Source organism: Astatotilapia calliptera, chromosome 11 (assembly GCF_900246225.1).
Source record: "Astatotilapia calliptera chromosome 11, fAstCal1.2, whole genome shotgun sequence".
Lineage (NCBI taxonomy): Eukaryota > Metazoa > Chordata > Actinopteri > Cichliformes > Cichlidae > Astatotilapia > Astatotilapia calliptera.
This window is the reverse complement of record NC_039312.1, coordinates 29,226,798-29,251,743: the sequence shown is the minus strand read 5'-3', so window position 1 is coordinate 29,251,743 and position 24,946 is coordinate 29,226,798. Positions and strand designations below refer to the sequence as shown.

Genomic DNA, 24,946 nt, shown 5'->3' with positions numbered 1-24,946 from the left:
ACTCGATGAGGAGGAAGAAACAGGATAAAGGAGAAAAAGGAAAGTGGGAAACAAGAGTTGCAAACAGCAGTTAGCCTAGGGAAGCCATTCACTTTAAAAGCCAGACAAGAAATATCAATAAACAGATGAAAAGAAAAATATCACCACACATGAATCATCTATCCCTCTATGGACGGTGGAAGGAAGGATTTTGAAAAAGGCAAGGGGGCGGGGTTAAGCCAGATTGTTTGTTGTCATTGAAAATTGAAAAACACACGAAACAACATTTAGCATTTTTAGCAACATATTGCAGTCCGAGATAGCGCTGTGGTAAGGAATATATCTGTTTGATATAATCAAAAGAATCCTGCAGACGACGAGGAGGGAGGGCATCTCCGCGTAACAGGTGAGCGCCGAGGCACGCGGGGGAGGGGGAGGCGCGCGTGAAGTGTGGTGTGAGTCTGTTTTGCGATTACTGTAATGAAATTGGCGAGTTTGTTATCAGTTTATTGAAGATTTTGCCACGGTCGTAGTCCGCAGATAAGAGCCACGTTTTCACTCATCCTCCCATCACTAGCTGTGAGTTTAATTCCACTGAAGTGTAACAGGTTGCTTTGATATATTACTGTAGTTCTATAATAGTCCGATTCCTGGAGTTTACACACCCTCGAGTTATCTCGGTTAGAAGTTGTTAGATTAATAAATCTGTTATTTTGCCGTTTGTCACACATGTACAACAGGTTAGACTTTTGGGTGCTAGTTTTTTATTCCACAGAGTAATTCTTCATTTCCAAGAAGTTATAACTTCCTCTCATTCCTTTCTCCCGGATTTTGAGGAGGCTTGGTCTTAATTTAAAAGCATAAACACCAATGACAAGTGTAAACCCTGTTATGGTTCAGAGAGGAATGGAAAGTCTAAACAGATTGTGCCCTGGAAGAGCTTTACGGGAAGGATGTGAATGATGGGTATAGGTACATGCCTGAATATACAATATTATTCATAATCATTCTGACAGAAAATTTCCCAACTAAAAATGCCTTGTTTACTAACAATAGCATTGTAAGAAAAAGCTGGAGCATATCCCAACAGTCATGGGGCAAAATACAGGGTATACCCTAGACAGGTTGCTAGTCTGTTGCAGGGCCAACACACCATTCACACCAACAAATTGCCACTTGAACTAATTTGCAGATTTTTGAATTGTGGGAGGAAGCCAAAGTACAAGGAGAGTCCACATGGATACAGGGAGAACATGCTAATTCCACACAGACGGATTCAAAAAGGGCTTTTTCTGCACAAATTTCCCACATGGATACAGGGAGAACATGCTAATTCCACACAGACAGATTCAAAAAGGGCTTTTTCTGCACAACTGTGTCAACCAACACTCATTTCATTTTACTTTAGGTCTTCTCAAGTCCATGATATGTCAAAGAAATGATCAAAATACAAAATAACTTAGTATGAAAAACCTAATGTAATTTTTAATGCAATAATCTTTAAGTGCTTTAAAAGGAATCCGGACTATTTCATCCTGTGGGCCCTAGTTTCATTGTTTTAAAAGTCCTAAATATTTAATAAATAGTATGACTAGAGCAATCGGCCTTGCACTCCAGCGGTATCATGACCAAGCTGCCATATCTAAGAGCCAAGAGCATAAAAAATGTCTGCCTACACAGCTTTTAGTTTTGATTTCCAGGGGGAGTGACGTTAGCTTTACAGCTTACAGTCGATGAGAAATGGGAAAAGGCTTATGGATGAAGAAATTTCCAAACATGTCACAACTGTGTTTTTAGCTCTTCTGTCCTGATAAATTTGAAGTATTTGGTCAACTAAAAGTGCTCACAGTTGCTGGTTATAAGTGTCCACTTAAACCAAGCCTACAGTTTTCTCCTACTGTACAAGGAGTCAAAATGCCTTCAGATATCAAACAAAACCAACAGTCACAATTCATATCACACAGGATTCTGGCATTCTGCTAATTCAGTCAGTTTTGGCAATCTATGAGTCTTCTCCAGTTAAGACCAGTGAGGTAGTTTAGACTCTAAAAGTGACTATTAATTAGATTTCATCAACCAGTTTAGCCCAACTATTGGACTAAAGTGGTTTTTCCTGAGGCTTGTTCTAGTTGAAACTACCAGGATGTAGGTTGGTGTTGCATGAGGCATGTGTATTTGTGAGCGTTATCTCAGTGGCGCTTTTCTCATGTCGTGACTCACTTCAAGTTTCCGCTGTTCACTGGAATATTGCTGGAACATGTTTATGTCCTCAAGTTTTAATGGCTACCTGAGAGTGATTGCAGAAAGACTCTGTGTCCCTTTTTCTTGCAAAAGTGCTTCATAAAAGTTGATTTATTTTTGTTTCTTAGAAGGTTTTTTTCAGCTCATCTCAGTGCTGACGTTTGTTGTTGTCTGCAAGTGACGTACGGAGCAGTGAAACTGACTCACATGCCTGGACTGGAGTCTGGAAAATGAATGACAAGTAGAAGAACAAACACAACAATTAGGGGTTGTAAGCTCTGTTAACTTATCAAAGTCACTAAAAAAGCTTTGTTGTGTTTATTGTTGGTTGTTTTTTGCATCCAGATTAATCAAAATCATTTATTCCAGATGTTTTATGATATCTTTATTTGATTGGAAGGAATTTTCTTTGATTTTCCAAACAGAAAGAGAAATCAGGTAACTAATGTTAAACAGGGTGAAAACAAAATGGAAATATTTTACCAGGGTAGCTACCACTGAAAGTGACAGAAGAACAGTCTGTAATTTGCGTCCTGTGCCTTAACACCATGGTAAGATCAATACCTCGCCAAAGTCTGCGTATTAAGCATTAAGCTTGATCTAGGAGATGATTAGCTTAGCTTAGTACTAAGATTGGAAGTTGGGGAAAACAACTATACTAGCCTCTTACAAAGATGAAAGAAAAGCCCTCGAAAACTTGCTAATGAAGACAATGCATGTGGTTACTTAATCTGTATACAAAAATGTCCCGTTATGCTATTTCTTGAGAAAAAGCAACAAGGAGAAATTACTTCAAGATTCAGTTATCGTGTCTGGCTATTGTTTGCCGATATTTGGACTTCAAAGTTTTGACAACAACCAGTATGACTGTTTCCATCTGTTTCTTTTTGCAATAGCAAGCTCCTTGTTGGCTTAGTCACCTTAGTGGTGTTACGTTGGTCATCTAATTTGTTATAAGAAAGAAAGTGGTGCTCATACTTTAAATAATGGTTGTGGCTTATGCAACAGATTTCATGAAAATAATGAACTCTGAGTTTTCATTTGGGTTTTGTTTTTTTTGGGGGGGGTTACACATTGAATGGATCTCAAAGGCGAAATGGGCTGTACCATTATAAATTATTCATATACACAAATAATTAGCCAGAGTAACATTTTTCATGGATATATTCAGGCACTGGCAGTACTTACTCAAAGTTTGGAAGAACAGTTTGCTTATACAGACTTCAGACACGCGCCTTTTTCTAACCTTAGCCACATAGCTTTTGTTGCCTGACCATGAATGACCTCTGAACACCCTCCTGAATGATTGTTTAGCTGTCTCTTGATGAGTAGAGTGTATTTGGTTGCGTGCAGTCTGATTAGCTATAGACTCTGGGGGAGGGGATAATGTGGAGGGTTACTGTCTGGTTTGGATATTGCTCAAGTTTACCCTCGGCCTCTCTGCTATAGCCATCTGTTGATGGTGTCAAGATGAGCCCATTTATGTGTGTGTGCTTGTACACACAGCAGGGGTGGATTGGCAAGATTAGGAGAGGTGGCTACCTCACACCCCTCCCCCTTCCATCCCTGATGGACCTCCACCTACTTTTTGAGGCCCTCAACCTGCTGCATGCCACGCGTTCGTGGTTGTCCCACACACAAGAAGACACACAAATAAAGAGGAGGGGATCATGGTTAGGTCTAACCTGCCTAATTCTCTCTAATGGCTTCTCTATTCAGGGATTAACTCCCTATAACCCACACACACTTTTAGAGGGTCTACGATATACTGGCCTACAGTGTAACGGTCATAGTAGCACACTGTCTCTCTCTCCCTCTCTCTCTCCCTCTCTCTCTCTCTCTCACACACACACACATACACACACAAATACAAAGGAAATGGACAATAGCTGATCTCTGCAGTAATTTGGCGAGGCATCAAATGGCCTGTGGGCTTCAATTAAAATGTTTAGAACTCAAGGAAGGACTTGAGGGGAGAGAATGGGGGAAGATGGGAAGGCAGAAGAAAGAAAAGAGGAGGGGGGAAGATTTTGAGAGAAAGGGGACGAAAGTATTTAACTTTTATCAGGATAAACTCTTTCTTTGACCCTCTAGGAATTACCAACTTACCATTGTGGCAGGACTTGTGTGTTCCTGACATTCCAGGAGCTATGTTGTCATCTTTTGCCTTGATAGGGACTCCCAATGAAAACTTGTCCTTGGTGAGGAGCAAGACAAAGAGCAATTAAAAAACACCTATGAGGAAATATTTAAGGGACCAGGTTTATCCTGCCTTGGACAAGGTTTTCGGGACCTCATCTTGGATTCAGGCTTTGGGAGCTCCTGAGCAACTGGTGGCTGGCTTTAGCTTTTGGAATCCAAAAGGGCGATCTGGGCCTGTCCTCTCGTGTGTTCACCACGTGCCAAGGGGTCGGTCAGGTGCAGTCTGTGTTTGGCAGCATTTAAGGGCAGAGATACTGGCAGTCTGATCCCCGTCTGTTGAAACTAGCCTTTGACACATGGAAAAGAGCCTGAACTAGTGTTTGAGATTGAAAGATATTGTCCGGATATAGTTGGGCTCACCTAAAAACTGGCAAACTGTAAGGCAACCCAGGAGGGGAGAGTGTTGCTATACTCACACGGTTTATAGTGCGAGTGGGATGCTGCTGCCTTCAACTGAGTTGTATAGTTGGGTGGTGGAAGGAAGACTGCAAGGTTCTTCTCAACCCCACTGACACATAGAGAAGGCAGAGAATAGGACAAGGGGGCGAGATTACTTAAGTAGTTCAACAAATTTTTCTGCGCAGGGCCCAGAGTAAATTTAGCTGATTACCTGAGTGAGATTCACGCTGACATCTTTGATGGACTGGATGTTGTGTGGCTGTCTGGGTGATACACCTCTGCAACATTTTTTATGATGACCCATGGTGATGCTTACGGACTGGCAGAATTGGGTGGCGGTTCTCATCTTTAAGAAGGGAGACCAGAGGGTGTGCTTTAATTATAAGGATATCATACTACTCCCTGGGAAGCGCTGCACCATTTGGCAAACCTCAGGTTAGGGAGGAAAAGGACAGATCTCATTCTGATCATGGAAAGCTAAACCAGCTCTTTTCCAGAGTTGTCATGCGTTGGTATTCTGTTCATAATTTTTATGGACAGAATTTCTAGGCAAGTGGCAACCAGGACCCATAGACCCATTGATTGTGTGTGTTTCGCTTTATAGGGACTTTCTCTTTAGCATCTATGCATTCGTGTTTGGATGTTTTTACTGGCACAAACAATTTCCAAAATACAAACAGTGATGTGTTTTTTCTTTCTAGAATTTAGAAATAAAATGAAATATTTTCAAGGCAAATCTCTGTTGAGCCAAACAATTTAAACTGCTGCCAACAATTTATATGAACAGAACTGAAAAACTACCCTTGTCTCCTCTCTGAGTTCTTACTCGAAACTGAAAAGGGATTGTAACCTTGGTGTATTTTCACTCTTACCAAACAATCTTGTTCATATCCAGATCAGCTATTTAAGAGATGAAAGAGCTAACATCTTTCTAAAAAATGTAACCAAGTGGAGTTTTAGTCGTCCTAACACTTCCTATCACCTTTTCTGTAAATTGAAACTTGCAAAGTCTTACCACTTAGTGTTAGAAGAAAATCTTTCATAAAAGATGGAGATACATGTTTATGTGTGCACATATATTTTGGCCATGCAGACTACCAGATTCTGACTGCTATTAGGGGATAAACACAGACAGAGAGGTTGTGGTTTACTCAAAGGAATGTGAGGTGTTAATCCCACATGTATGTCCTGAAACCCACCTTTCTCTTTGTCTCTGTTCTTTCTCTACTCTCCTCTTCTCTCTGCTCTTCCTTGTACTTCCTTGTGTTTTGAAAACGTCTCACAAATTGCAGATTTCAAGATAACTCAAAGAGTTTAAATGCCAAGCTGTGTAGAAAGTTTGTGTAAGTGGAGAATATGTGTGTGCTCACGCTACTGTATGTGTGAGCATGGTTGTGATAGAGGCCCTCTGTTAAACCAACAGAGACCCAGGAGGTCTTTGGACCCTCTTTTGTCTGTCCTCTCTGTATCCTGCAGGTATGCATGCAGGGCCACTGTGGAAACAATACAATTTAAAAAAGCACATTTCAGTGTGACTTCAGGGTAACTTCAGACACTGCTCCCCACCAACTTCAGATACCCCATAGCTATATAAATGTCCTCACCCCTTCACAAAGAGTGTGAAGGAAACTTGAAAGGGAAACATAGTAGTCATTTTTAAGTGAATCATCTATCATAAAAATGATGATAGAAGATAAAAAATGTACTCCTTTGAGTAAAAGAGTGTTTTCTTTTTAGTATCTCTTTCTCCTCAAGCTTTCTCTGTCTCTCATCTGCTCTCTCCCTCTTTCTGTCGCCGGTTGTTTTGCACAGGGAGGAATTGCTTGGTTGTAAAGCATCAACATGTCCGACAGCTGTGGGGCAGATTTGCAGCTCTGTGTGTGTGTGTGTGTGTGTGTGTGTGTGTGTGTGTGTGTGTGTGTCTATGCCGGGGTCGTCCGTTGGCAGGAAGCAGTAGGCAGCGAGTGATGTGGTCAGACCCTCTGTCACCAGAGACAGAGCGAGAGAGGTCCGATGTCTGTCTCTCCTTCTCTCTCTCTCTTGCTTTCTTCTTGTCGTCTTCCTGTTGCTTGTTTTCTTTTCCTGATCATCATTCTTCATTAGAGGAAAAAAAAACACAAACAGAAGGAAGCTCATTTAGGCCTCTGAGGGCTGATACTGATGATTGTCAGACTAGTACTCATATCATGTACACTCGGTTCCTTTCAGTTTAATGTCAGTTTGCATTCTAGACTATAAAGTCATACGCTTCCAGACAAGAGAATAATCAAATTTATTGCCCTCAAAAATTCATAGTATGAATGGAGAATTTCTCATTTATGCAAAAAGAAAAATCAAAGTCAAAAACTATTTCATTTAGTCTCTTTCTCACACTCATTCTGCATATATTTTTATATATTGTGAAGTTCTAATATACTTGTTGATTTAGTTTCCGATCTTATACTTACCTACTGAATTTCATGTCGTAGAGGAAAAAAAACACTTCTGCAACCTGAGCAAAAAAACATGAAAATCCTGAGAGGAACAGAGGCTTTAAAAGGGGAAAAGTGATGGAAAAACTAGAGTTAGAGGTCAGTGTGGAAAATCATTTTTGTAAATACAATGTGGAAATCAAAGGGAATGAGGAGAAAACGAGGAGAGGAGGGAGGCGAATGAGTAGGAGGTAAATTGAGGGAGTCAGGGGGACAATTAGATGGGAATTTCCAGTGTTAGTAAGAGAGTGAGCTTTTGTTATAACAAGCCGAATGAGTGAGAGCTGTGCGTTAAATTATGCATGCCACTGAACTGGTAGCTGAGAGAGGATGTATAGGAAGAAAAAAGAAAGACAGTAGATACAAAATGTATAGCAAGAGAGAACTGAGCGAAAGCCGTTGTCTTACTTACACCTGTGGACTGTATAAATGATGCATGCATAGCCATCGTAATATCACCCGTTGATTTTGGACTCTTCATTTTGAAAACTTATTCTGGCTGCTGCTGTCTTAGTTAATTCATTTGAAAACAGCACCGGCACCGCAAACACTGCCAAGAAGCAGTAAAGGTGAGGCCTGGCAGACGTCCACTAGCTACAACATCTATCAAACTATCCAAAGGCCAAAATCATTTTTGTAGCAGGTTCTTTTTAAATGCTGCAAAGTTGGGCATTTCAATATATCAATCTTCAAGGGCCGACTTGATTTCAGAGCCAGCCTGAAGTGGCCATTAGAATAACTGCAGTTTTCACATAGGCTTAATTTTTCCCCATGTCAACTATAGCCAGAAACATCTTGCCATTGAGAGCATATTTTACAATAAGCAGCAGAATTATCCTGATGAGAGAGTGTATTGTTTTACTTAGAACCTTTGGGTATTATACAGAACAGTTTCTCTTTTGTAATCTACAGCCAGTGCCGCTGTAGATCCAGTCTGTCAGCTATTGTCTGATGACTTAACGTCCGGAAGCAAAGACCAATATTTTTGTGCTTTCAGTGAAGCCAGAAGAGATAAGATTTCCTGTTCTGTCATCTACTCGTTGTTTAGGAATGTAGATGTATTAAAAAGTTAAGTGGCTGTAAGGCAATAGTTGTTACAGTTAGTACACTTTGTTCTTCAAAAGAAATATCTACCTGCATGCAACCAGAGCCTGCTAAAGTGTAAAGGGTTACTTGAGCTAAACAATGAACACCAAACCACTTCCAGTGGTAAAGTTGGTGTTTGTCAGTTGCAGATTGATTATACATATTCATATGCTGATATCTGTTTATAGATATTACCATGTGTTTTAAAGGTAACTACAGTGTTGTCTTTCAGTGTCTTAGTTTCCAGTGACATACCCTAACTTTAGTTTATTTGCCTTAATGTCTTTACATTCAAATCTCCTCCAGAATTACTTTGACCAGTGATGGCGGCCCTAAGGAGATAAAGAAGAGTTCCTTACATTTAGGATATAGTGGATACAGCGTATTGTCCTTAAAATAAACCAGTTGTAATTGCTTGAGTTTGTTCTTTTTGCCTTTTCTTCTTCTTCCCTGTCAGACATGTGCAATCGCATGTGAGCCAATAAGGCAAAATTCATTTTCTATTAAAACAGAAATGAAGTCATTGTAAAACGTAAAAGAAAGAAAGACAGCGGGAGAAGCATATGGAGAAAGACAGAGACAGAGAGCAAGTTATTTGAAGGGGAAGATGCAGAGCGACAGAGAAAGGGGGAGAGACAATAAAAGAGAGAGAGAGAGAGAGTACTTTTAAGTTCTTTTGCAAGAGCAGCAAGAGCAAACCAGTCCTGCCCCCTAGAGGTATACGCAAAGTGTGTGTGTGTGTGTGTGTGTGTGTGTGTGTGTGTGTGTGTGTGTGTGTATGCGTGCGCGCGTGTGTTACTGTGTGTGTTTAGCTGAGGAAGAGAGGGATGTCCTGTGACAGTGACTCAAAGTTTCCTCCCCCAATACATGCACACACACGCATGCACACACTCTCACGCACACATATGTTGTTGTTGTTTACTCCTTAAATGCTTTGAATGGACACACTCACAGAGAAAGAAACTCCTAAACACAAAAAAAACACACTTATATTCACACATAATCATAATCACTGCAAAAAACAAAACAGGCAGGGGGACAAAAGGCTGTGTTTTCAGTGTTGTGTGTATGTCGGCGTCTCTGTGTGTGTATAGCTTATGGCCTCAGGTGAAAGCACATGCTGCTTCCTTCCAAAGAAAAGTTGGTGTGTGTGTTAGGAAGGAGAGAATGAGGGGGGTGGAGCCAAGAGGAGGAGCTATAGACTTCTGTCTCGCACATACACTCACTTCAGAGTACACACACTCGCATTAGTGTGGATATCAGCACCCGGAGCTGGAAGGACAGAAGGAGCGGAGAACTACTGCACCTGTCCCACACACACACGCTATCTTCACAGACATACAGGGAGAAAGGATCTGACCGGACGTCCCTATGTGTGGATGGGACCAGAGTTATACAGTAAGTGTGGAGCATTCGTTCGTATGCTCAATTTTTTTTTTACATTTTTACTAAAAGATACAGAAGAACAAAGATTGATTTTTTGCTTTTGTATTTTTTTTTCTTTTAGTTTTAGAGAAACTAAATAAAAATTTCAGAATTTAGAGTAGAAATAAAACTTTAAGAGTTTTTTTTTGTGTGTGCTTTTTAATCCAGTTTAATATACTTTTAAGCTTATTTTAATCTCATTTTCAGCCTTGTTTTCTGAACATTAGGACGATTTTTAATTAGAAATTTGAGGTTGCAGCCAACGTGACTTCATTTTTCTAATAAGATTTTTCTTAAAATGGTTAGCTGCTGCTGCAGATGCTTTTACTAGTTTGAAAAACTGAGGTATTACAATGTTTGTTTAGCAGCTCAGTTATTTTCACATATTTGACGTATTTTCTACATATTTTTACAAATCAATCATTGTTTGTTCATGGAAACATGTGATTTTTGTTATAACAGTAGTGTTTTTTCCCCCACATGAATTTCAGAAAAAAACAGTCTTGGCATGATTCCTCATGTCTGTTTTTTCAGGTTTTTAGAATTTAATGTTGTTATTTAATGTCATTTTAATGTGAAATCTGGCTGCCTGTATGCAGATTCGCCTTTTACATATTTTTCAGTTGCTCTACATGTGCAAACAGTGAATTGTTTCTTGGTTCTTGGTTTCACTATTAGTTTTCAATGTTGCAGCTGTTATGCAAAGTAAATTCAAGAGAGATCAAATATTGTATTTTCATAACTGATCACTTTCAAGTGATCTTCATTTTAATAACAAATTGGGCAGAACCTGTTGTTCGCTTGGCGTATCCTTTGTAGTAAAAAAAAAAATCTAGCCGCTGATTGGGAAAAATCTTTCTCACTGGAGTTTTTATTGTTTTGCTAGTCAAAAATTAGATTTTGTGGTTTTAAGATACTTAAATGTATTTTGGGTGATTTGCTTTGTTACAGCCTGGCAAGTCAGACTGTTACAGTCAACATACTTTAAGATTCTGGGTTTAGAAACTACTTTTTGATTGCAATTCTGGAACAGGAAAGTCAGTTGCATTGGTTGCAAGTGCTCAAAAGTGTTGTCTTCTATAAAAGTGTTAAAATTTGAAAATATAAGTCTACATTTTCAGTAACTAAGGGTGTTTATAGAGTTTATTTTCATGTGTAACTTTAGTATCTGTGTGCTGACTGTTTAAGCACAAAGTTGTTGAATGTGAGGGAAATATTCTTTTTTGTGGCTTCAGAAGCATTTGCAGACCTGAGTGTGCTCACTGAAGATCTGCTGCTTTCTGCTGCTCTGCGTGGGACAAGCAGCATGTTTGTCCCTTTGTGGATATCTGCCTGTCCCTGTATGTGTGTGTGGGATTGTCTTGGGTGGGATCACGTTTGAAGTTTTGTTTGCGCTGCTGTGGCCCCCCAAATGGAAAAGTTTTGACGCTCCCTTCCTCATCACTCCCCCGTCCATTACTAACATACATACACACACACAAGCTGGGAGTCGGGATGATTTGCCGGTTCCGCTGCAGTGCCACTCTGCTTCCAATTTTAGCTTCATTCAGACACAGACAGCATTTCCTTCCTCTGTCTTCAACCCCAGGGAGAGACACGGAGGAGGGGGAATTAAGAGGGAGGAAATACGGAAGATGTTAGCGTCACATAATCTGAGTAGATTCATCACATTATCCAGCAAAGTCCAAATTTCTTACATGTGTAAGCTAGTTAAGCTCCAAGTTGCAGTGTCGTTGTCTTTCTGAGTAAAAGCATGGGAGAAAACGACCGCAAACAAAACAGGAAAACTTTCTTTGCTTCAGGAAAAGAAAGAAAGTTAGAGACAAAGAGGTCACTTGGAAAGTTTGCTCAGACCGTTAATTACTTTTTGTTATATTGTTCTTTTAAACATCGGGTCGATTTTCTGAGGCTCAAGCATAGAACTTCGTTTACGCTTGATCTTTTGTAAAGGGGAAAATCTCATCGACAGCGCAGCTTGTAAAAACTACACACAGTTCTTCATATGGTTTGGGATTTTCATAATCATATTTCGTCACTATGTGTGAGAGCACAAGCTCAGTTCCTCATCAGTTGCTTTTCGTTATCGCGCTTGATCGTTGTCTCCTGAGGTATCCTACGCTCCTATATCAGCCTGAGTCATGTTCAGTTTCACCTTGAAGACATCACTCAATTCTGATAACAAAAAAGCTTTGTAATACAAACACCAGTAAGACCAGAAGGGCCATTTCAGGTGATTAAAATGATTGGGACTGTAGTCAAAGGAATGAATTATTACAATGCTGGATTAGGAGTTTTATTTGGAAAATGGTATGCATTTAGATTATTAGATCATTATTATTATTAAAATGAGCTGGTCTTTACTAGAGTCATGACAAAATGAAGACTGGAATTTTGTCATTTCTTTCCCCTAATTGTTTCCCAAATTAGTTAACATTTAGTCTAAATAGTTGACAAGACAAGCAGCTTCCTGTCTTTCCCTTAGTGTGCATGTTCATTTACGCGTGTGTGTAAGTGTGTCTATATGTGTGTATGTCTGTGTGTGTGTGACTGTAGCATTAGTCAGACCCCCTCCTTTCTCACTGAATCACCACACATAATAATCACATCTCTTCCTCTCCTCTTTGTCTTTCCTGATCTCTTCATTCGGAGTTTATCTTACATCATTCCAATCCTTTTCTTTCTTTCCTCTTATCATTTCCTCCCATATCTCCTTCTCTTGTGGTAGTTTTTCCCACCACTCCCAGTTTCTACTTTCTCTTTTTTTCTCTTCTTTAACTTTTTCTTTTTCTTATTTGCCTCTTGCTGTCCCTTCTTCCTTTCTGTTGCTTTTTTACTGTCTGTCTCGATTGATCTAGTTTCCTTTTCCTTTCTTCCATCTACTCGGCTTTCTTTCTCTTACTTCTTTCTTTTTTTGTTCTATTTTTGCAATGTCTTTCTTAATTTCAACTATTTTTCACTTGCTGAGCTTCCATTAGTGGAAATATTTAGATAAAAGTGATCAGAAGTAACCTTTTTCGCTCCTGCCTTTCCTGTCCAGGCGACCTCTCATAGCTCGGCCATGTTGACCAGTGAGGGGGCGCACACCATGGAGCAGGACGACGCACGCCACGGAGCCAAGATGGCTTCCTCTGCCACCAGCACAGGCTCAGGTGGAGCGGGCACGATGACAGATAACGACGTCGACATGGAGGAAGCAGACATGACACAGTGGACAGAGGCAGAGTTTGAAGAGAAGTGCACGTATATTGTCAAAGACACGGCATGTGAGGCGGGCCCAGACGGTGATGCCATGATGATGTCGACGACCAGAGCCGAGGCTTCGCTGCCCCGTAACTTGGCCTTCAAACACCTGGCTGGCAGCAAGGAGGTCAGACTCTCTCTCACACTCACAAACGCACACACACGGGCACATGCTGGCAGACAGACAAACTTTCTCTCCAGCCAGAATATTTCATACACATTGAGGCAGAGAAAGGCATCTGTACATACACACAACTGTGAGTCAGACATGGGTCATGTAATAAAAAAGGGGTCAGGTCTCGTAAAACTTCACACACACACACACACACACACACACACACACACACACACACACACACAGAGGCATTTATGTGTGCGTGGGTGTGTGAAACATCAGAAACAGATTTGACTTACAGTGCTGTTTTATCAGCTTGTATCTATCCATGAAAAGGATTGTGTCATCTGAGAAAAATTATGGCGCCTTGATCGCAATTGTTTCAAGTCATAAAACTACTTGAAATACCGAACCATGCAGGCAGGGGGCACCATCAAGCCTCTCATCCAACACAGTGCATCAGACTGTTTCCATCTGCTCGTCTTAAAACTGCTGAATGAGAAAGTGTCAGAGTGTGATTTGAGCTTTGATCACTCAAATGCTTCATATGAAGCATTTGATGATTTCCTGTACTGTAAATATTTCTTTACTAACCAATCGCCCACTACATGATTATAGATAAGCTTAAAGTAATAGACTTTTTTTCACTGATCTAACTGGGGGTGGCAAAGTCAAAATGTCAACAGGCAATGGATGAAACTTGATAACAGGGAGAGTGAACAGAACCACCATGACTCTTAGAGTGATAAGAGTGGTTTGCAGCAGCAAAGGGTTAAAAAGCATTTAATAATGTTCCAGAAAACAATCAGATATCCAAGTGACTAAGAGCAAAAATAAGCAATTTAAAAAAAAGCTTGTTTCCACTTTAGAGATTGTCACAGATAGGATATTTTAAAGTAGAAAAGCCACAGCACTTCTATGCTGTGTTTCAAGGTATTTTAAAGATGCATGACTGTCGCTCAGAAAATGTCAGTTTTGGCACTTGGGAGGTTCCCAGTAAAGCTGCGTGATGTCATTGATTTTTTTCACCAGGCGATTAGCAGTGGGAAGCTGAAGAGAACTTTACAAGCTGATATTCTATCAGATAATATTTAAGAGAGGGAACAAAGGTAAGGCTGAGGATGGCAGCTTCTAGAAAGAAAGCTACATTATGTTCAAAGTGAGAGAGAGAGCTTTGTAAAAGCCTGTTAATAAGTTGGGTTTTTTTTAATCACATGCTAACACATTTTCATGTCTGGTCCTATTGAGGGAAAAATGGGGATTTCCCATGTCATCAGGGAACGAGGGGGTTTGGGAAAGACTTCTGTTTGTGTGGGTTAAGCATGAAGAAAATGTGTGTGAGTGCATTTCTCTACCATCCATGGCTGGAGCCAAACGTCTAGTCACCACATAATCCCTTGCTTTTCTTCTTCTTCCTTTTCTTCTTCTCACCTCTTGCTCTTTGATTGAATCAGATGACAGAGTGAGAAAAAAGGAGAAACATGGTTGTTGTTGTTTTTTTACCCAAGTATCTGAATGTTTCCTCTTGAAGCATGTGAAGTGGCGGTGGTTTTGGTTTGATGTGGCAAGCAGTAGAGGTGTAAGGAGAGAGACAGAGGGAGAGACTCGAAGAAAGAGATTTTAGTTTTGTCTTCAGCCATTTGCAGTCACACACCAACACAGACGCTCCAGATGAACTCAAGTGTGGAGCTGGTTCATTAATCATTGTCTCTGTTGACAGCTGGTTGACGCTGTGTGTCTGAGTCTGTATTTGAAATAAGACTTAATGAGACTTAATGATATGTACTACAGATGGCTGTGCAGATATTATGAAAACACATATTCCACACACCTGAACGTCCTCTTCAAACATTTCAGACTTCATCATCATCACCCAATCCACTTCAAACATCCTGTTTGGCCTTGACGTGTTTTTTCCTAACCTGTCTATATGTGCGTGTCATCGTGCAGGTGGCTGGCGTGTGCAGCAGGGAGTACATCCCCAAAGGAACTCGCTTCGGTCCCCTGGTGGGCGAGATCTACACGGCTGACAGCGTCCCCAAAGACGCCAACCGCAAATACTTTTGGAGGGTGAGCACAAACATCAAAGATACACACAACAGCAGAAACACATACTTCCTCAGAAGCCGGAGAGACCCCTTCCTGTGACGTCACGCACATCTAAAGTCAGTCACCGAACAGGAAATTGGGTTTGCTGTTTTCTGTGTGTGTGTGAGTGTGTGTGTGAGTCTGTTCAAGGAACGGAGATGAGGATGTGATGTCAGCGTATACAAATAGCATGTCACGCTGCCGTTCCTGTAAGTCCACACACACTGACACACACTGTTCGCCAGAAGACGCTCCATCACTACCAGTAACTGACAATGCGACTGCACATACTCAAAAACCATCTACCTGACCACCGCCTACACAGTGTGTGGTGTGTGTGTGTGTGTGCGTGCATGTCTGTGTGTGTGTGTGTGTGTCTGTGTGTGTAGTATGTGAACCTAACCACAGTTCCATTCATGCTCATATCTCACTTTCTCACACACACACACACACACACGCCAAGCCAAGAAAAAAACGAGTTATTAAGACAGAGAACGAGAGAGACAGAGAGAGAAAGGGGGAGGAGAGGCAGAAAATGAGTTGGTCTTTCCTTTCCCTTTTCAATATAAAAGAGGATCTCCTCCTCCTCACCACTCTCTGTCTGTCTCTGTCTGTTCTTCTGGCTCAAAGAGATGAAAGTGAAGAGAGGGAGATGGTAAGGAATGAAACCATTAAGAAAGAGACGAGAAAAGATTTAAGATGTATGTATGTGATGCAGTTTATAACCAGTGGTGTCTGCTTGGTGGCAGCTACTTCTTTGCTACATGATAAGTAAATTATTTTGCTTTATTACTTCAATCAAGTATTCTGACAAACATGCAGCTGTTTTTACTTGTTTAGTTGTTTTCTGATTGATTTTTTTTAATCAATGAATTGCTTCTTTACCAGCATTTTAGCCAGTTGTTTAACTTCTTCTCCTAATTTTGCTAGTTCACTATTTTAATTAAGCGGTAATGTTACTTATTTAGATATTTGCTTTGTTAGCTACTTAAATTAACCTGTTTATTCATCAAATTGCTAGCATTGTAATTAAGATGTAATAAGTGAAGGAGGGGGTGAAATAAGAGTGAAATAAGTTTTTTGCATGTTACTGCTTTGTTTCTTCTCATAAGACCTGAATAAGCATAAAAAAGGAACAAAGGACAAGGGATTTATATTATTCTCCCTTTTTTCTGTTAAATTAACTTCAGTGTAATCTTACATTCAGGTAAATTAACTCACTATTATTTTTTTCTTCCTCTCTCTTTTCAGATTTATGTGGACGGAGAATTTCATCACTTTGTCGATGGCCTGGATGAGACTCGCTCCAACTGGATGCGGTATGTGAACCCGGCCCACTCGGCAGCAGAGCAGAACCTGGCGGCGTGTCAGAATGGCATGGAGATTTACTTCTATACTGTGAAGCCTGTCCCAGCTGGTGCCGAGCTGCTTGTCTGGTACTGCCACGACTTTGCCCGACGCCTGCACTACCCACCGTCTGGGGAGCTGATGATGCAGAAACTTAGTAAGTTCCCGTGATTTGACATTTTTTGAAACCACAAAGTTGATGAGTAGAAGTAGTGACATTCACTGGAACATTAATCATTAATTTTTCTTTCTGAAGTTAAACATAATTTGTTATCTGACATCTCGTGTGGTTAAAACTTACTACAGCATTCACTTGCTGTGAAAGAGCAGCATGCATTATTACTCGCCTGATGCACTGACCACCGCACATAAAAAACATGAAATCAATAGTCAGTGTAGGTGTGTTTGTCTTGACTGTGTCCTGTCGCCGCTCTTAAACCCTAGCAGTGTTTTTGAATATAGCTGTGTCTCCTTCCTCTCTCAACATTAGCCTGTCATTATCTCTCTCACACACACACACACACACACACACACACACACACGCACTCAAAAGTACAAGACCAACAACCTTTCATCTCTGTCAGTATCAGCGTTGTATTTTTGCTTGTGTGTGTGTGCTAGTGACAGTGTAATTACACAGACAGGGGATACGGCCCCTAATGCCACAGTCTTACACGCTTAAAGACCCGCTTTTAACATAAAAGCTCGCACACACGTGCACGCACAAAACCTTGCTCAACCTCTGCAGAAGAGTCGGAGAGTGTGTTTGCTTGACTGCGTGTTTTCGGTGACCTTTTGACGGGAAAAACTTGCTCTCATAAGAGTATATGCAAAATGCACATTAACAAGTATTAAAAAGAGTTCTCAAATATTTGTGCTTTATTTCATACTAATGGTATTTAACTAATCAGTCTAACCAATAAAAAAGCTTAATCTCAACCTTTAAACACGGCCGACTAACTACGCTCATTCACTGTAGTTGAGCTGATCAAAGGGAGACCGAGCTAAGAGGAAAACAAAGGCAGAGAGTGGGAGCTGAGTGGTTTCCAGGTGTGACAGCAGGCTAATAGTAGTGTTAAGCTGGCAGAGGAACTAGCACACCCAGCCAGAGTGACTCCACTGCCCAGGGAAAAATGCGCATGACCTGGGGCACAGAGGCAGGAGGTACCCACGATCCCTTTGCCTGCCTCCCCTCCCCGCAACTCAGCGTGTATACAGTAGAAGTGTTGCCTTTAATTAGGTTCCCCTGTCAGTTAAGCCCCACAGGCTTTGTTGACCTACCAGTGACTTGAATACCGATTCTTACCTGCAGCAGAAACAGTTGTTTCATTTGACTCCATTTTTGTCCTGGAGCTACCACACAAGTTTCTAGCCCTTTTTCATTTATTTTTTTTTTTACTTCTACTGATCTTTCATTCCTAAAATGAGTAAAACATTTGACTGTTGGTGTTGCCCACTACAGTTAAGCTTTACAAACGTTGTCAGAAATAATGTCATTGGCTGAGTAAAACGAAGAAGAAAAACCACAATCTTTCTGACTAAGTAACGTTAAACTGAAACTCAGTTAAAAGGGCAAAAGGTAAAAGAAGAGGAAGCTGCTTTGCTGAATTTTAATAGTCATGCTGCGCACCGAATGTGATACCATTAAGTCATCGAAGTTTATTAGTGATTTTAGTCTATTTAACGTTGCTTTACCGGCATCGACTGTTGTAAAATATTGTTATTTTTCACCGATTTGTTGCTTGAGGAAGTGGACTCATTTTGTTCGCTACTAATGCAAGTAGATGCGCCCGAAATGAACCGCTTAAATACTAAATAAGTTCCACGTTTTGGTAGGGTAGCTAGCTAATGCAAATCTAGGCACTAGATAACCATTATAAACTAACTCTTTGCAATAATTTGGTAGCCTACCCACTAGATTATTTTGGGGCTTTCAAACCATTTCATTTTTAGAGAAATTAGTCTACACTGCAAAAACTAAAATCTCTGATACCGCCCACTAGATTCTCATCAAAGTTTTGCGTTTTGCTCGTTGTAAAATGTTACATGTGTCCTTAAGGAGGCACTAGAGCTTCTGTTCCGAACCGAGCGACAACCTGTATTATATTCCCGAGGAGCGCAACGATGACAGTTGTTTGTATCATATTTTTCTTTCTGGTTTTAGCTCTTTCTAGCGCAGTCATAGCAAAACCAGACATATGTATGTGTTTAAGTGTGTGAGCAAAATGAGTGAGCATGCACCACAGTTTTACTCCCTCACTTTCTCCTTTTTCTCTTTTTGTCGCCGTCATATGCGCTCTTGAAGTGTTAGCGCTGGAGAGCACCTGTCATCCATGTGTGTGTGTGTGTGTGTGTGTGTGTACATGCGTTGTGTTCAAAGACACTCTCTCTTCCCACACACACGCACACAGTCAGGAGCGTGACATGCCACCATATTTATAGCCACCCTTTTCACCTCAAACACATGCACACAAGCTTGCTGCTCATGTGTGTGCGAGCGTGTCAGCCAATCACGCTGATATATTTGCCACTTAAAAAGACTAGAAAGAAGGTGGAGGAGGGAATGAGAGAGGTAGAGTTGCACCTCCTACCCCCCTCTGTTGACTACTTGAACTTCCTGGCAGAAGGGCCGTGTTGACAGATTGATATCTCCAAGATGGCTGCCCTGTTTGTTTTTCAGAAGAGGGATGGAGGGAGGAGGTAGAGAAGGAGGAGTAAGACTAACTGATAACCTCAGTGTTTACACACTGTCGCTATACTGCTGACAAAAGGGTCACTGACTATGTGTGCAACTGTGAGTGAAGGGCTGAATCAGGAGGAGTTAAGCAAATTTCACCAGTACTGGCACTTAAGATTAACTTTGACATGCTCCGTCTCTCTCAAACACACACACTTGCAATATCACACACGCATGTCCCTCTGGGCGACCTCGTAGTAAAAACTTGACTGCCCACTAAATGAGCTTATAGGTAATACACAACGGCATTTTAAGAGCCCATCTGTGGCAATTTAACAGCCGAGATGTGCTGCGAACTGACATCCCGGGGCTTTTAGAGTGTATGTGAGTGAGCTCGCCTCCTAATCTACTCTTTCATCATACTGAGAAGACAGTAGGTGCGAGTGAGTGAGGAGGAAGCGCTTTAATTTAACCTTTGACCCGGAAACAATAGCAAGTGGCCAGGAAAATGAGGAGAGCAGGAGCTTGATCAAACGTGTGTGTGTGCTGTCCAAAAGTGGAAGAGTCAACAAATCAGACAGAGGCCTTTGTCTGGAGGCGCCTCTGTGTGTGTGTACCTTGTCACATGGTGTAGGTGTGTGTATGTGTGTTTATGGAGGGCAGGTGGAGGCCAAGTTTTTTCTTAGTATATCTTTAGCAGGAAACCTTCCATCAGCCCTCTCTGTCGGTCTGCCACCATTTGATTTTATCTTGATTTTATAGACACACACACACACAGAATGCCTAAAGGGAGCTGTCACACCTCACTTCCCGTCTTTTGGCCCCACACTCGTTCGTCAAATCTGTCACGCTAATTGCCCCACTGAGTTACTAATGGTGTTTCTTAACACAGAGTTGCACACATCTCTACTACAGAGATTTTTATGTTCTTATAAAGAAGTTGTGATTTAAATGCCAAATGTTTTTAAAATCATTTTTTTGATTTGACAAACCCCTCCCTGACCATTTTTTTCTCTGTCTGTCCCTTCAGAGCAGTCTATTTTGGAGGTAAAGCAGCAGCAGGTGAGCAATGAGGAGCATGTGCAAGAAACATCCAGCCCGTCCCCTGTCGCAGTGACCCCCACCCCACCAAAGAAAGAACACAGTGTTCTTTCTATTCTGCGTGGCACCTCATCTTCGTCGTCCACAAAGAGGGAGCCCAACAGGCCGCTTCCCACACGTCCACGCTGTGCCGACAGCCCCGATCGTCTCCTGTACCCTCGTGCCCTCTACCCACCTCTCAGGGCCCACCCTCAAATATCTGAGGACTTCCTCAATCACAAAGCTGCCCGCCTTGCTTACCCCTCAACTCACTCGCCTGGCAACCAATCCTCAGCCACACCTAGCCCATCAGCAAGGAGCAGCCCAGAGAGCAGCCCTCACGGAAGCCCCTCTGGTGCAGCACCATCGCCTGCTTCCTTCTATCCCACCGGACTGGGAACCTATCCTGGTTATTCCCCACCGTCTGCCCCCCTCTCCTCTCCCTTCTACCCTCCAGGGGCCCCTTACTCACGTTATCTTATGCCCCATCACTATCCTCTCCCTGGTGGTGGCATCCCAACTGTAGGAGGAATCTTTCCCAGGATGTATCCCCTCTACAGCAACCTCCTGCCCCATCATGTGCCCCTCCTGCCTTCTGAAACACAGAGGCGCTTCCTAATACCTGACCCTGTGCACCCCTCCTCCATTTCTGGCCACAGAGACTTCCTCCTTCCAGGGCCCACAAGTGCCTTCTCAGCTGCTACTTCTCTGAGAGACACAACAGGTCCTCACAGCACTTATCCCAGGCACCCTCACTCTCATGGTTCAGCCCACGCTCCCTCCAGCGGCTCCCCGACTGCAGGCACAGCACCTCCCAGTGAGCAGGTGCCCACTAAGCCTACCTCAGCCCTGCTGGGCAACACCAGCGAGCGTTGTCACGATGACGAGGCAATTAACCTGACCAAGGTGAAGCGTGGTGCAGGCTCAGCAGGCTACAAGGCACTGCCTTACCCTCTGAAGAAGCAGAATGGCAAAATCAAATATGAGTGCAACGTGTGCAGCAAGACCTTCGGACAGCTGTCAAACCTGAAGGTAGGTTTTGGCTGTCATGTGTTTTTAGCTTATTATTAGTCCTGCATGCTTTTTGAATCACAATGTTATCTTTAGCATGTAGAGACGGGGTTTTTTTCTCTTCTTGTCACGCAGGTTCATCTTCGCGTCCACAGTGGGGAGAGACCTTTCAAATGTCAAACCTGTAGCAAAGGCTTCACTCAGCTGGCTCACCTGCAAAAACACTACCTGGTCCACACTGGGGAGAAGCCACATGAATGTCAGGTGAGAAAATATCACATTTATTGCTTTACCAGAGTGCTAATGAGCATAGATGACTGTTAACTGGTGGGTTTCTACAGGGTTCTGACAGGGTTTCTTTTTTTGCTTCTCATCATTCAGGTTTGTCACAAGCGCTTCAGCAGCACCAGCAACCTGAAAACTCACCTGCGCCTTCACTCAGGGGAGAAGCCCTACCACTGCAAACTCTGTCCTGCTAAGTTCACCCAGTTTGTCCACCTTAAGCTGCACAAGCGCCTGCACTCCCGCGAGCGTCCACACAAATGCCCCCACTGCCATCGCCACTACATCCACCTGTGTAGCCTGCGACTTCACCTGAAGGGCTATTGTTTGGCTGCAAGCTCCAGCTCTGGAAGCCCAGCCATTTCAAGCCAGATTGCCTTGGAGGAAGTGCACCGCGCCAATGAGGAGATTGAGCGCTTTGACGTCAGTGAACATGCTGAGCGACTGGAGCAGTTGCAGGGAGGGGTGGAGATGGAAGCCATGTTGGAGAAGCAGGTTTTGGGGATGCTGTGGAGGGAGAGTGACATTAAGTCCTCAAACTTCCATCCCCACCACAAGAGTAAAACCACTGAGCTTCGGTCTGCAGGTTATGGTGCGTACGAGTCCCCAAACGAGACGTCGGTCATCAAGATGCGGCACAGCAGTCCCATCCCCCCACTTCCTGCCAACATAACTGTCAAGCAGGAATCAGAGGATCACGCTTAAGTGACCTTTTTGCACCTGAGAGACATAGAGCCAAGACTGCATGGTGGACTGGGTTGCCAGGAGCAACAACTGTAAATATGTCTACCTGGTTGTCATGAGTAGTGACATCATGACCACTCCAGGGTTTAAACCTTTCAGGGACTCACGTACTCAGGGCTGCACTGTCCCATGACTACTTAATGGTTTCAGCATTTATTATACTTAGAGACAATCATGTACACAGGATTTACCTGTAATGTTATTAATATAATGCTTTTATCATTGTTGTTCTTGTATTATTTTATTTTTAATTTCAGATGTCCGTGGGGTTTTTTGATCGTTTTGTTGTTATATACTTAATTTATTTTACTTTTATTTGTTGTCTTCAAAAGCAATATGTGGGATGGTTACATTGATTTTCTATAGTTTTTTTTTTTCCTGTGGCCATTTCTTTGTAGATAGTCACTCTCCCTATGCATATATCTGTCTTGTGACCTCTGACCTATAGAACCAGGGGTATCCATTCTTCAGGGTTTTACCTATTTAAATGTAGAAATCAATAATAGCAGGTTGAAAGGCTTAAGAGAGCTTGCCAAAGCGTGGCAGAGCAATTTGTTAATTTAGAAAGAAGACGTTTAACTCAGCCCTGCTTAATAACTTCTCTACGCCCTTTTCTGATGCCTACTTAATTTAAATGAAACAAGAAAGGGCATTTTTTTGTATATTTTTCACAACGGTTACCTCAGTGTGGATGCGATGAGTGTGTGTCTGTGTGTGTTTGCATTTAAAAGGACAGCTGAAGATGGGAGTTTTGTATTTATTTGCTTTCTTTTGCTACTTGAAGAAGAAGAACCAAATTGAACTGGAGTGCAGCTCTTCATGTGGTCCAAAGAAGAGGCACAGCCTGCTCAACGTGTAGCACATAACAGACTTGGGAGGCTGGTAAGCCACCTCCGTTCCCTCGTCCCTCCTCTTGTTTTGTTTTATCTTCTATTTAACGTTGTCAACACCCAACAGAGGTGTGAACGTCCTCACATTTAGGGATTTACAGTTGACACCAGAAACCAAAGTTCGCTTGGCTTTCATTTTAAATGCACACCAAAAAAAATGGAAATATCCAAACAAAGGAAGGACTTGAGAAATCAAAATGCTGAAGAAGGGAAGGGATGATGTATTTTGTGTACATGGTGAGGTGTTCACTCTTTAGCTGTGGTCTTTCGTTGTGTTTCATGTTTTTGATTTTATTGTTGTTAATGTTATTTGTTAATACTTTGGTTGAGAAACAATGGCCCATTTCTTCAACCCTGCCCGTCCACTATCTCGTTACCGAACTGGCCTACACCAAAGCACCTCGGCCTTCCTTCATGCACTGGCCCCCTCGTCCTACTTTATATCTTCAGTGCCGATGCTCACACCATTCACACTTTGTACAATATATATGATACTGGTCATCATGGCATTAAGACCCAACTTAATGTTACTACAACGGTGCAACTGTGGTTTTCGTTAGCAGTTACACGCCAACACCCTGATCTCCATAGCTTCCTCCTCTGTTTCATCGTCTTTTTCTCTAACTAATGTTTGACCAAAGCGTGTCTTTCTTCGTTCAGAGCTTTAACTCCAGAGGAGATACCCCTGAAAACTGTCTCTGTTTACATTCTGTTTACATAGTTATTTATGAGCGAATATGTCAAAATGTGTAAATTATGATATAAATCTTCACTGTTGAAATCTAAACGATATGGCTCTGTGTGTTTTATTTTAATTTGGGGGTTGAAAAAAAACAAACATTAACTATACATGAACTGTACAGAAAATCTGATAAAAGGTGAATAGCAATGCTTACCTTTTATAATTATATTACTATCTGAATTTATAGCTGTATGTGCTGTAATTGTAGCATATATTTAATCATCAAAAAACACTTCATACAATCACTACTTCAAAGTACATCACTATATATCTACAAGTTATATTCCTGCCTAAAAGAAGCAGACAAAGCTACTTACAATTGCTTTTATGGGCCAAATTAATGTATAACCTGAAAATTTAAATCTATTTTCAAAGTATAAACTGAAATTTTGATCTAATGTCTCCTGAGCTTCTGGAAATTTGTCAATTTTGTCTATAAGAAATTGAAAATCTATTATAATTCTTGACTGAGTTAAAATAGGTGCAATTGCAAACATCTATTCCTTAATATCTGAATAGATGTATATGACTGGAGACTGCAAAACCCTAGAGCTTTCAAGAGGCTGTAAAAGCCCATCACCAATACTTTATCACTTTATTTGCCTGATGTCTGTGGAGTGAGTGAGACCCAGGCACAGACAGAGGCGAGGAGACTGAACTTGAGTTGCAAACCAAAAACAAGCCTTTATTGTGGCTGATAACATGAATACAACTCAAACGAAGGCAAACGGGAGTGACAGCTAACTGAAAACCTACACTGGGAAAAAATTAAGATAACAGAGACGATACAGAGGAACTATGCTGACTAGATAGAACGAGGTAACACAGACGACGTGACACTGAACACAGGAAGACTGAGGACTTAAATACACACATGAGGTGAGCTCCAATGAAACATAATGACAACACAGTGGAGAGTAACACTGG

The 24,946-nt window shown here is 41.7% G+C and overlaps 1 protein-coding gene across 3 annotated transcripts; it reads left to right on the top strand.

The window, feature by feature from the left end:
- The first annotated feature begins 207 nt into the window (after window positions 1-207).
- prdm1a (PR domain containing 1a, with ZNF domain) lies at window positions 208-24,050 on the top strand. Of its 3 annotated transcripts, none has more exons than XM_026185605.1 (7): window positions 208-385; window positions 12,841-13,170; window positions 15,109-15,228; window positions 16,498-16,750; window positions 20,301-21,382; window positions 21,497-21,625; window positions 21,743-24,050. In XM_026185605.1, the coding sequence occupies exons 2-7, from the start codon at window positions 12,862-12,864 to the stop codon at window positions 22,346-22,348; spliced, it is 2,499 nt and encodes an 832-aa protein (XP_026041390.1). In that variant the 5' UTR covers window positions 208-385; window positions 12,841-12,861; the 3' UTR covers window positions 22,349-24,050. The 3 variants fall into 3 exon arrangements, with proteins under 3 accessions (XP_026041390.1, XP_026041391.1, XP_026041389.1); XM_026185606.1 differs by lacking the exon at window positions 208-385 and adding an exon at window positions 508-558; XM_026185604.1 differs by lacking the exon at window positions 208-385 and adding an exon at window positions 9,515-9,776.
- Window positions 24,051-24,946: the final 896 nt, after the last annotated feature.